The sequence below is a fragment of the Triplophysa rosa genome, unplaced genomic scaffold, assembly GCF_024868665.1.
Source record: "Triplophysa rosa unplaced genomic scaffold, Trosa_1v2 scaffold147_ERROPOS1033765+, whole genome shotgun sequence".
In the NCBI taxonomy this organism is placed as follows: Eukaryota; Metazoa; Chordata; class Actinopteri; order Cypriniformes; family Nemacheilidae; genus Triplophysa; species Triplophysa rosa.
Window position 1 is genome coordinate 29934 of NW_026634150.1, and position 10673 is coordinate 40606.

Below are 10673 nucleotides of genomic sequence, written 5' to 3' on the forward strand. Positions count from 1 at the left end.
TACAGAATGATATGGACATTTTTTCCTTGTTTACTGTTATGAACTTTTTTGTCAAGCCCACAAAATATTTGGTCTCCCGGGCGATAGGTGGCAATATACTCGGGTTTGTGTTTAGCAGTGTGCGCAAAGGAGCAGAGATGCAAAAGATGGCCGAGGTTGGTAATGATGGTGACCAAAAAATAGCAGACAAAGATGATTTACAAGTGTTAAAGGTTTGAACCGCTCGTTTACTTTCATCTCTTGTAATCCATAGTCAATCGATATCATAGATGTTGATCGTGGTTATTGATGACGTATATATTTCATGTGCATTGCTGCAGTTCTGCCTGTCACTATAACAACACGGTAACGTTACACTGCAGCTTCACAACAGATAATGTCGAAACTGGTTTATTAAGCTGCATTTCACTCTGTGATAAAGCCAATTCACTCTGTGATTAAACTGTTTTGTGTTATTTAGTTTCATTTCTATTGTTGATAACTATGTTCCCATCATATACCGAGTCATTAGTTACAGCAGTTGTATTATTTTAACTTCGGTAATCAGTCAGGCCACACCAGACACCACAAGGGACCATTCACACTATTACCAATGTTGGAAGCACAGAACGTCGTAGTGTGGTTTGGTGTAATGCAGTTTCACCTATGAGGGATACGCCAACCATTAGTATGCACTTTGTGCACCATAGATGTTTAGTTGGAATCTTTGTTACCTCTCAATTTTGTGGTTTTGGTTCTTTTTAAAGTATTCATATTGCCCTGTGTGGCAGTTTGCACAGAATATAAGCCAATTTTCTTCTCACTGGATCTTAAAAATGTTCAAGCATGCTTTTGTTCATTAATCACACATTTATGTCACAGGACCTGGTAGATGAACTTTACTTCTTTAGAGATCATTACTTTGAGACGCACAGCCTTGAAAATGCTGGTAGGAAACAGAATGATGTCGCTCAAGAAATGGCAAAAACACTTCGGAAGTTGGAGGAAAAGGAGGGTGAGCACCACTTCTTCATTTTCTACACCCATGATGCCACTGTAGGTGTAACAGTGCCAGAAAAAAATCTGTTTGTATCTTCTTTCATAACAGACCAATATAAACACAATGCACAGTTCCTGCAGCTGCGGGGTCGTTGTCTGAATGTTGCCCCGGAGTTCAGTCAGGCCGCAGAAGAGTCTCTGTCGCGGGCTGTTAAACTGGAACCAGGTTTGGTTGAGGGTTGGAACACATTAGGAGAGCAGTACTGGAAAAAGGGAGACTTGACGGCAGCCAAGACCTGCTTTACAGGTTCACTGCAGCAGGTGAGAAACAGCGGGAATAAGTGAGCAGATTTGTACATTTGAGATTTTTGTCATTTGCTTCTCTGCATGAAACTGGCATCAACCCTTTATTTCGTGTTGCTCCAGAGTAAGAATAAAGTGTCTCTGAGAAGCCTCTCTATGGTGCTGAGACAGTTGCAACCAGAAGAGGGCGCACAGGAGCAGAGCAAACGCATTTTAGAGAGCGTGGAGCTGGCTAGACAAGCGGTGCAACTTGACGTCACTGATGGGACATCTTGGTGTAAGTATTCCTCTTAAGAAACAGTATACTGTTAAAAATACTATTAAAAAGTAATGTACAACATGGAATTGAATTGACATTTTGCTTATGTAAAGAAAACCTGTAATTCATGTTATTAGGTCAATTAATATATTTTTATGATAAATCTTTATGCACTCTGATCTTCTTTAACAATACATGCAAATATAAATACTACAACATATGAAAGCTTTCTTGTGAATGTGTAATATAATAACTTCTGCTGTCCTCAAATCTTCTTATTAATTTTTGTAAAGTGATATTGGTCAGATATTGTAGAGTTGCCTCGCACTAGCCTATACAGCCCTGATTTTTATACGTTTTGTTTTGACCTAATAGATATTTTGGGGAATGCATATATTTCCATGTTCTTCACCAGTGGACAGAACCCACAGCTCTCTCAACAGGCCCTCAATGCGTATGCACAGGCAGTGAGTATTTTCCCCCTTTCATCACCTTATACTTTTACAGTATAAAAAGTAGACTTACAGGTACATCTAAAAAAATATAATATCATGAAAAAGGTCAATATTTTTTGTCACTCATTTCAGAAAGTGAAACCCATATATTATATAGATTCATTACACATAGAGTGAAATATTTCAAGCCTTTATTTCTTGAAATTTTGATGATTATGGCTTACAGATAATGAAACCCCAAAATTCAGTGTCTCAGAAAACTAGAATATTACACGAGATCAATAAAAAAAGGATATTTTAAACAGAAATGTCAGGCTTCTGAAAAGTATGTTCATTTCTATGCACTCAATACTTGGTTGGGCCTCCTTTTGCTTGAATTACTGCATCAATGTGGCGTGGCATGGAGGCAATCAGTCTGTGGCACTGCTCAGGTGTAATGGAAGCCCAGGTTGCTTTGATAGCGGCCTTCAGGTCATCTGCATTGTTGGGTCTGGTGTCTCTCATCTTCCTCTTGACAATACCCCATAGATTCTCTATGGGGTTCAGTTCAGGCGGGTTTGCTGGCAAATCAAGCACAGTACCACCATGGTCATTGAACCAGCTTTTGGTGCCTTTGGTAGTGTGGGCTGGAAAATGAAATCAGCATCTCCATAAAGCTTGTCAGCAGAAGGAAGCATGAAGTGCTCTAAAATTTCCTGGTAGGTGGCTGCGTTGACTGTGGACTTTGGAGATGGAGCAGTGTCTTTAAATTTTTTTCCTGTTCCTGCTTCCTGTTTCCTGCATCGCTGCCGGCAGCTTGTTTGTATCAGTGCGCTTACCACTTCGCTCTAATATTAGTGTATTTTATTATCGTTAATTATTATTGTCGTTGCTAACTTATCCTGATATCTCAATAATCCCTGTTCCTGTTATTTACTTGGAAGAGTCTAAACCAAAAGTGATAGTTAACTTAACGCCGTTAGCATAGCAATAGCGTGTTAGCTTGCTTTCTGTTCACACTGTGGAATATCATCCTGCCTCTTGTTTGTCTTGTGTGCTAACTGTTTCTCTTTTTAAGCGAGTATACTACGATCCATCGAGCAACCTTGGTAAATTGGAATTGCACTTCAAATCCGGTGAGTTATGGCTTCTATTCCTATTATTGTTAATTGCACCACATGTCATATGTTTAACTTAGCCTTCTCTGTCAGCTGCGAGGGATTTATATGCGATAAATGAAGGGAAATAGTTAGGCTGACAGAGAAGATCTTAGAATTAGAGTCTCGCATCCAATCATTATCTGAGGATAGTAAGAGTTTAACGACGATAGAAAACACTTTGGATGCGAGCAACAATAGCGCACACAGCTCGGTTCCGGTTGAAAATCCTCCGCAGCTGGGAAACTTCGTGACTGTGAGACGGCGTAGTCGCAGGACAAAACATCACTCGACCGTTCCGATTACAGTCTCGAACAGGTTTGCCCCGCTCAGTGACGCACCGACTGAGAAACCTGCTGAAAGTGCCCTAGTTATCGGTGATTCTATTGTTCGGAACGTTAACATAGAGGCACCAGCCACCATAGTCAAATGTTTACCGGGAGCCAGAGCGCCTGACATCAAGTCAAATTTAAATGTGCTGGCTAAGGCTAATCGTAAATTCAGTAAGATTGTCATTCACGTCGGCACAAATGATGTTCGACTCCGTCAATCGGAGATCACAAAAGATAACATTAAAGAGGTGTGTGAGCTCGCAAGCATGATGTCAGACACTGTAATATTCTCTGGCCCCCTCAATGCTTATCGTGGTGATGAGATTTATAGCAGATTATCATCACTAAATGGCTGGTTGTCTGAGTGGTGCCTGCAGAATGATATAGTTTTTATAAATAACTGGAAGAGTTTTGAGGGCAGACCTGACCTGTTGAAACGAGATGGTCTCCATCCCTCCTGGGCTGGGACTTCCATCCTGTCTAGAAATATGGCAAAAAGTCTTAATGCTAATGCTAAAACTTGACTCGCTGGGGCCCAGGTCAGGGAGCAGACAGTATGGCTTAACCAACTGTCTGCTTGCCGTCTCACGTCGCAGAATACACAAAATGTACAACATGTAGTAATCCGTTCTCCCAAACATCACAAAATAGAGACTGTGTCTGTCCCCCGGATTAGCAAACATAAAATAATGCGTAAACCTCTTGAAAGTAATTTAATAAACGTTAAACAAACTAAACATGAACAAAATACAGATAATCAACTGTTACGACTCGGATTGCTAAATATTAGATCTCTCTCTAATAAAGCACTTTTTGTTAACGATATGATAACAGATCATAAAATAGACATGCTCTGTTTGACAGAAACATGGCTAAAACCAGATGATTATATTGCTTTAAATGAATCTGTCCCCCAAGATTATTATTATAAACACGAGCCTCGTCTAAAAGGCAGAGGGGGAGGTGTCGCAGCACTTTACAATAACTCTCTTAGCATTTCCCAGAAGTCGAACTCTAAATATAATTCTTTTGAAGTCATGGTTCTTCATGTTTCAACACCTAATACTAAAGATAAAACACTTTTTAAATTGATTCTAGCTATTGTATATAGGCCTCCAGGGCACCACACAGATTTTATTAAATCAGAATCAGAATCAGAAGAGCTTTATTGCCAAGTGTGCTTGCACACACAAGGAATTTTCTTTGGTGTTGGAAGCTTCTAGTACAGACATTCAACACAATGACAATACAATATAATACGATTTACAGTCTAAAAGATTCTAAATTGTGCATATATAAAATAAAGACTATTTTACAGAAAATGGGGGATAATAACATATAAGAGACATTGTACAGGGTAGTATATAGTAGAATAAACATATTGTATGTACACTTGTGCAAATGGATAATTTAGTAAGTAGAGGTAGTGTTATATCATGTATACATAAGATGTAGATATAATAAGGCACTATAGTGCACACTATAGGAGTAGTGGAAGTGGAATATTGCTCTTAAGGAGCAGTTATCTGTTTAGGAGGGAGATTGCCTGGGGGAAGAAGCTGCTTCTGTGTCTGGAAGTCCTGGTGTTTGGTGCTCTAAAGCGCCGGCCAGAGGGCAGCAGATCAAAGAGTTTGTGTGCTGGGTGTGTGGAGTCAATGATGATTTTTCTTGCCCTGTTTTTCACTCTGGAATCGTACAGGTCCTGAAGTGTGGGCAGAGGAGCACCAATAATTTTCTCAGCACTACGAACTGTCCGTTGTAGTCTTCGTAGGTCTGATTTGGTGGCCGAGCCATACCAAACAGTAATTGAAGTGCACAGAACAGATTCGATGACCACTGAGTAGAACTGGGTCAGTAGCTCCTGTGGTAGGTTGAACTTCCTCAATTGACGGAGGAAGTATAACCTCTGCTGGGCCTTCTTTACAATGGAGTCTATGTGGGACTCCCACTTCAGGTCCTGAAAGATGGTGGAGCCCAGGAACCTGAATGACTCCACAGTATCCACAGTGCTGTCCAGGATGGTGAGGGGAGGAAGTGATGGAGGGTTCCTTCTGAAATCCACTAACATCTCCACTGTCTTGAATGCATTCAGCTCTAGGTTGTTTTGACTACACCAGGCAGCCAGCTGAGCAACCTCCTTTCTGTAGGCAGATTCATCACCGTCTTGAATAAGGCCAATGACTGTGGTGTCATCTGCAAACTTGATGACCTGAAGGCCGCTATCAAAGCAACCTGGGCTTCCATTACACCTGAGCAGTGCCACAGGCTGATTGCATCCATGCCACGCCGCATTGATGCAGTAATTCATGCAAAAGGAGACCCAACCAATTATTGAGTGCATAGAAATTAATATACTTTTCAGAAGCCTGACATTTCTGTTTAAGATATTTTTTTATTGATCTTATGTAATATTCTAATTTTCTGAGAATTTTGGGTTTTCATTATCTGTAAGCCATAATCATCAAAATTTTAAGAAATAAATGCTTGAAATATTTCACTCTATGTGTAATGAATCTATATAATATATGGGTTTCACTTTCTGAAATGAGTGACAAAAAATATTGAACTTTTTCACGATATTCAAATTTTTTTAGATGTACTGCTGGTAAATGCAGTGTCGAAAACATTCTTTAGCCAAAGGTTGTTGCATTTTATTTTATTGTAGTTGTCTATGTGTTAAATTCCAGGAAAAAGTTGACAAAGCATCCGCACTGAATCCTGACCTCCACTTCAACAGAGCAACGGTAACAGCTCTTCCATCATCTCTGTTTCCTGTGTAGTTTAGATACCTTCATCATAATTTAACACATCTGCGGAAAAACCTTTCGTTTGTCCAGTTATTTCAGTATGAGGAGATGTTCAGTTCAGCTTTGGATGGATATAGTCGGGCTGCAGCCCTTGATCCTGGCTGGGAAGAACCTCTGGAGAGAGAAAAACTGCTTTTGAATTACCTAGAACAGATTACAACATTACAAGAAACCAAGGTAATAGAGGTTACAGCTGAACATTTTGATACATCAGATGTATTCACTTGATGTAAGGAATGTGTGCATTTGGTTGTAAGAACAAGAACCAAGTAAATTTTTTCACCACATTCCCTTGTTTACAGGGAAAAGTAAAAGCACGGCGTCTGCGTAACATGCTCGCTTCTCTCAGCAACTCCACCCTGGGCCCATGCTCTTCCCCTCAGTTCCGTTCTCCTTCAGGCCATGTGGGAAGTATTGAAGCCCGCAGCCTCTCTGCTCTCACCCACGGCCACAACGCTCTTGTAGCTGCCATAGGAAAAGTGGTCTTCAGCTTCGCCTCAGAGGGTCGTATGGCCTTGTAAGTTCTGTAACTGAAATTTTTATTATTGTGTGAAAAATGCTCTATGCTAATACGTAACCATTGCTGGTTATGTAGTACATAAATGTGTGCTCTGTGAGCAATGTGGGATTTGTAATGTTTTTTTGTTTTTATCTTTTAGTACATTTGGCATGGTGGACATTGAAGAGACCTGTTGTGTGGTCATGGTGTACAACACAGCAGACAACTGGGGTGTTTTAATAGGAGATACTGTTGTCATTCCCGAACCACAGGTCAAACGGCACAGCGTAACGCATAAAGTTAAGGTTTGTGTACAAAACTTTTCTGCAGGCTTTAATATGTACTGTATGTATTGCCATCAATTTGATATTTGAGTTATTCAAGCTTGTAGTCATTTACAGCACATTATCAGTGATCAATGATGTAGAAACTTAATTTTATTTGAAAAGTGCCTAGTTTTAGCACAAAGGCCTTTTTATATTAATTTATGTTTTGACTTCTTTCTAAACAGAAAGTTTATGACTTCCGAAGTATACGTGTGGACTCTCCCTTGCTCCTCGTTGTAAATGGGAAAAGACAAGTTTTGAAGAGCCAAAGTGCAGCCTTTGTTACTTACAAACCACAGAGTGAATGATTACTCATTGAGAGTAATGAGGGTGGTGTTTTCTTCTGTTTGTATATATTGTAATGTTTCATGAAGATTCTGTTTGTGATACATTTTGTATATATTTTTCAAATTTCCTTTTTAATTTACCTTTGTGTTGAACTTTATTTGTAAGAATGTGCTGCTGTTTATTTATGTACATTTTGTGTCTTATTTGGGTTGTGAAAATAAAACACTCACAAGGTGCTCACTTAGTCTTAGTTATTGTTTATATTGAACTGGGACTGTTTGGAAGTACCTACAGATAATAAAAAGCTTAGGTTATGTACAGGTTTTGTGATATATTTTATTGAATAAGTTTCCAGAGCAAGGCCGCATCAAACTTGATCAATGATACAGTTTTCACAAAGAACTCCACAGAAACAACTATACCGGACAGTAAATTCAAAACTGATCAAAATTAATAAATTAAACAAATATTAATACATTCTCAAATATCCCGGTTAAACAGTCAGCATTAAAGACAAGCAACCAAGTCAGTTTTTCTTAATGAAAGGGTGGGTTCTGTCCCAGGCTGGTGAGTTGAACTGGAAGAATGTTTTAGCGTTTTCTGGCCCCAGTGAGAAAAACCTGTTACCCTCTTGTCCCAGGAAAGAGGGGCTGTTATGGAGAGAGCACTGTTTCACCAACCCTGTTCATAATTGCAAAAACACATTCAAGTATGCCTTTAAACACTTGATCATGTAAAATAGTGGCCAAAGTGATGTCTGGCGTTGGACAATTGACATACTAAAATAAATATTTTATTAAAGATGCATTTAAAAGATTTTGTGCTGCATGTTGCATTGGAGCTTGGGTATAGAGGAATTTAAGGAGTCTTGACATAAAAATGCTCACAACATGTGAAAAGGTTACTAAGAAATAGCCCATCAGAATGACTACATCACTTTTGGCCACTACTGTATATAGAACTCTTAACATGAAAAAGATAGTTACTGTGCTCATAAGCATAAATGAGACAAGTTCTGTCAAATATTAGTAGAATTTTTTTGATTTTTTTTGTTATTTCTAGTAACCCTTTATAGTCCCTACTTATTTCCTGACCTGTAGTAAAAGGGTGGGACATGGTGTCTTTCTCACCCGTCCCCAGAGTGTGCATCTGCATTGACTCGAAAAGTCCCTGTAACTTCTGGTATTGTCTGTTTCGTTCATTCAGACGGTCCAAAACCTCTCTGTACTTCTGCTTATATTCCTCCAGCATCTAAAGAATGTATTTCATAAAAAATAATACCGGGGATTAACAGCTATCAAAAGATAGAAAAGTATAAATATATGGAAATCTTGAAAAGTTGAAATCAAAAGTTTGGACAAACTTGAGTGCAAACTGTATGAAATGCTTATAGGCACAGTAGATGCTTCACATAAAATGTTTTTTAGAAGTTTATTTAATATCACTATATATGAATTTGGCTCTTAAAAACCAAAATGCAGGGTGAGTTTTAACACATTTAAATTGTAAATATTTTTAGATAAAGAGGGGATTCGTTGAATCAGATTGACAGAGGCGAAAGACAAATATTGTATGTAGAGCAAGAGAAAAAGAGTGTAAGCAATGGATTGATGTCATATATTTAAGACCTTCTTTAGTGATGCAATCTCCCCTTTTAATGCATTTAACTCAAGTTCTCTACTTTGGTTCTGCTGGGTCAAAAACTTCTCCATTTGAACCACTTGTCCCCCAGCTCTGGACAGATTGAATTCCATAAGCAACCTCTCTTGGTTTACCTGAAATAAAAAAAGAACCACAACAGAATGAAAAGTCCCACAACAAACAACACGTTTGTTGTAAATAAGCCATTGCAACCAAGTAACCCAACCTGGTAGGTCCAGAACGTCAGTGCTTTATGACTGATATCTAGAATGGTTTCAGGCGGCAGTCCGACCAAAACCATGGACTTGTACTGCTCTGATGGGACCAGTTCGGTTCGCAGCACGTCAAGTTTACCCGAGAGCACTGATGAACATGCAGGGCAGATGGCAGGTGTGCGGCTGAACTCGTCCGAACCGTGTTGATCACAGAATACATGAGAGCAGGCAGTGACCCACGCAAACCCACTCAGTTTCACCCGGCACTTGTGGAAATTACACAGCAAGGTGTATTCGGACGCGGACATGACTGGTCTTATGGAAGAAAAGACAGAATAACAAGTTTATTCGTTTTGAAGTAAAACATTTTTGTGGCACCATGTAAGTGTTATGCTAATAGCAAAAGGGGTAAACGTGTTTCAATCCCTATTTCCATTCCTATTAATAGTCCAAAACTAAACCAAATATAAACTTATATCGAAGCTCTCTTATAACATCTTATAAATTATATCTTATAAACTCGATATTTTTATTTTGCTCTGAAACTCACGACCATTTACAGAGTTTTCTCATCTGTGTCCTTTACAGTCAGTCAGTTTCGCGCTAGCGCTTAGCATGCGTCATTTAAATGGCTTTATCTGATTGGCTGCTGATTGAGCATGAAATGCATTGGACTTTCGAATGGTATGGTTTTGGCAAATTTGTTTAAACTTAAAATCACAATAAACTCAAAATAAAGACATGCTTAAATAATGGTTACCAAAAATATTATATTGTGTTCTTTAATGATCCTTTCTCTCTCTTTGGGTAACGAAAAGAGGTGAGTCTGCGTACAGACAAGAGGTTCAGCAGCTGGCTGTCTGGTGCAGTGATAACAACTCGGAGCTGAACACGCTTAAAACAGTGGAGACGATTGTGGACTTCAGGAGAACCCCCCCTGCAGTCCCCCCTCTCACCATCATGAACAGCACTGTGGCAGCAGTGGAGTCATTCAGGTTCCTGGGCACCACCATCTCTCAGGACCTTAGGTGGGACAATCACATTGGCTCCACTGCTAAAAAGCCCAGCAGAGGTTGTACTTCTTACATCAGTTGAAGAAGTTCAACCTACCACAAACTCTATTAAAACAGTTTTACTCGGCAGTCTGTCCTCTGCACATCCATCACTGTCTGGTTTGGCTCAGCCACAAAATCAGACATCAGAAGACTACAGAGGAAGGTTCGGACTGCTGAGAAGATCATTGGTGCTCCCCTGCCCACCCTCCAAGAATTGTATACATCCAGAGTGAGGAAAAGGGCTCAGAAAATCACCCTGGACCTCTCACATCCAAGCCATCATCTCTTCACAATACTGCCGTCTGGTCGGCGCTACAGAGCACTGAGCACCAAAACAACCAGACACAAAAACAGCTCCTTCCCTCAGGCCATCTACCTC

General features: G+C 39.7%; 2 protein-coding genes across 2 annotated transcripts; one reads left to right on the forward strand and one right to left on the reverse strand.

The window, feature by feature from the left end:
- Positions 1-127: 127 nt before the first annotated feature.
- ttc5 (tetratricopeptide repeat domain 5) lies at positions 128-7618 on the forward strand. Its single transcript, XM_057326930.1, has 10 exons — positions 128-212; positions 862-994; positions 1088-1299; positions 1405-1558; positions 1916-2007; positions 6151-6207; positions 6301-6447; positions 6573-6787; positions 6930-7074; positions 7281-7618. The coding sequence occupies exons 1-10, from the start codon at positions 138-140 to the stop codon at positions 7401-7403; spliced, it is 1353 nt and encodes a 450-aa protein (XP_057182913.1). The 5' UTR covers positions 128-137; the 3' UTR covers positions 7404-7618.
- Positions 7619-7867: 249 nt separating this feature from the next.
- On the reverse strand, positions 7868-9547 carry LOC130549656 (E3 ubiquitin-protein ligase CCNB1IP1). Its single transcript, XM_057326937.1, has 4 exons — positions 9251-9547; positions 9012-9158; positions 8478-8634; positions 7868-8064 (listed from the first exon to the last, which is right to left on the reverse strand). The coding sequence occupies exons 1-4, from the start codon at positions 9545-9547 to the stop codon at positions 7910-7912; spliced, it is 756 nt and encodes a 251-aa protein (XP_057182920.1). The 3' UTR covers positions 7868-7909.
- Between the last annotated feature and the right edge of the window lie 1126 nt (positions 9548-10673).

Bases quoted from the DNA above. Each gene is read 5' to 3' on its own strand.
- ttc5 (XM_057326930.1), top strand. From the start codon at position 138: ATGCAAAAGATGGCCGAGGTTGGTAATGATGGTGACCAAAAAATAGCA. The intron at 1,300-1,404 runs GTGAGAAACAGC...GTGTTGCTCCAG, and splicing joins TTACAGGTTCACTGCAGCAG to AGTAAGAATAAAGTGTCTCT. The intron at 2,008-6,150 runs GTGAGTATTTTC...GTTAAATTCCAG, and splicing joins TCAATGCGTATGCACAGGCA to GAAAAAGTTGACAAAGCATC.
- LOC130549656 (XM_057326937.1), bottom strand. From the start codon at position 9,547: ATGTCCGCGTCCGAATACACCTTGCTGTGTAATTTCCACAAGTGCCGG. The intron at 8,635-9,011 runs GTCTTAAATATA...TACATTCTTTAG, and splicing joins AGATTGCATCACTAAAGAAG to ATGCTGGAGGAATATAAGCA. The intron at 8,065-8,477 runs GTCAGGAAATAA...AATTATGAACAG, and splicing joins GTCCCACCCTTTTACTACAG to GGTTGGTGAAACAGTGCTCT.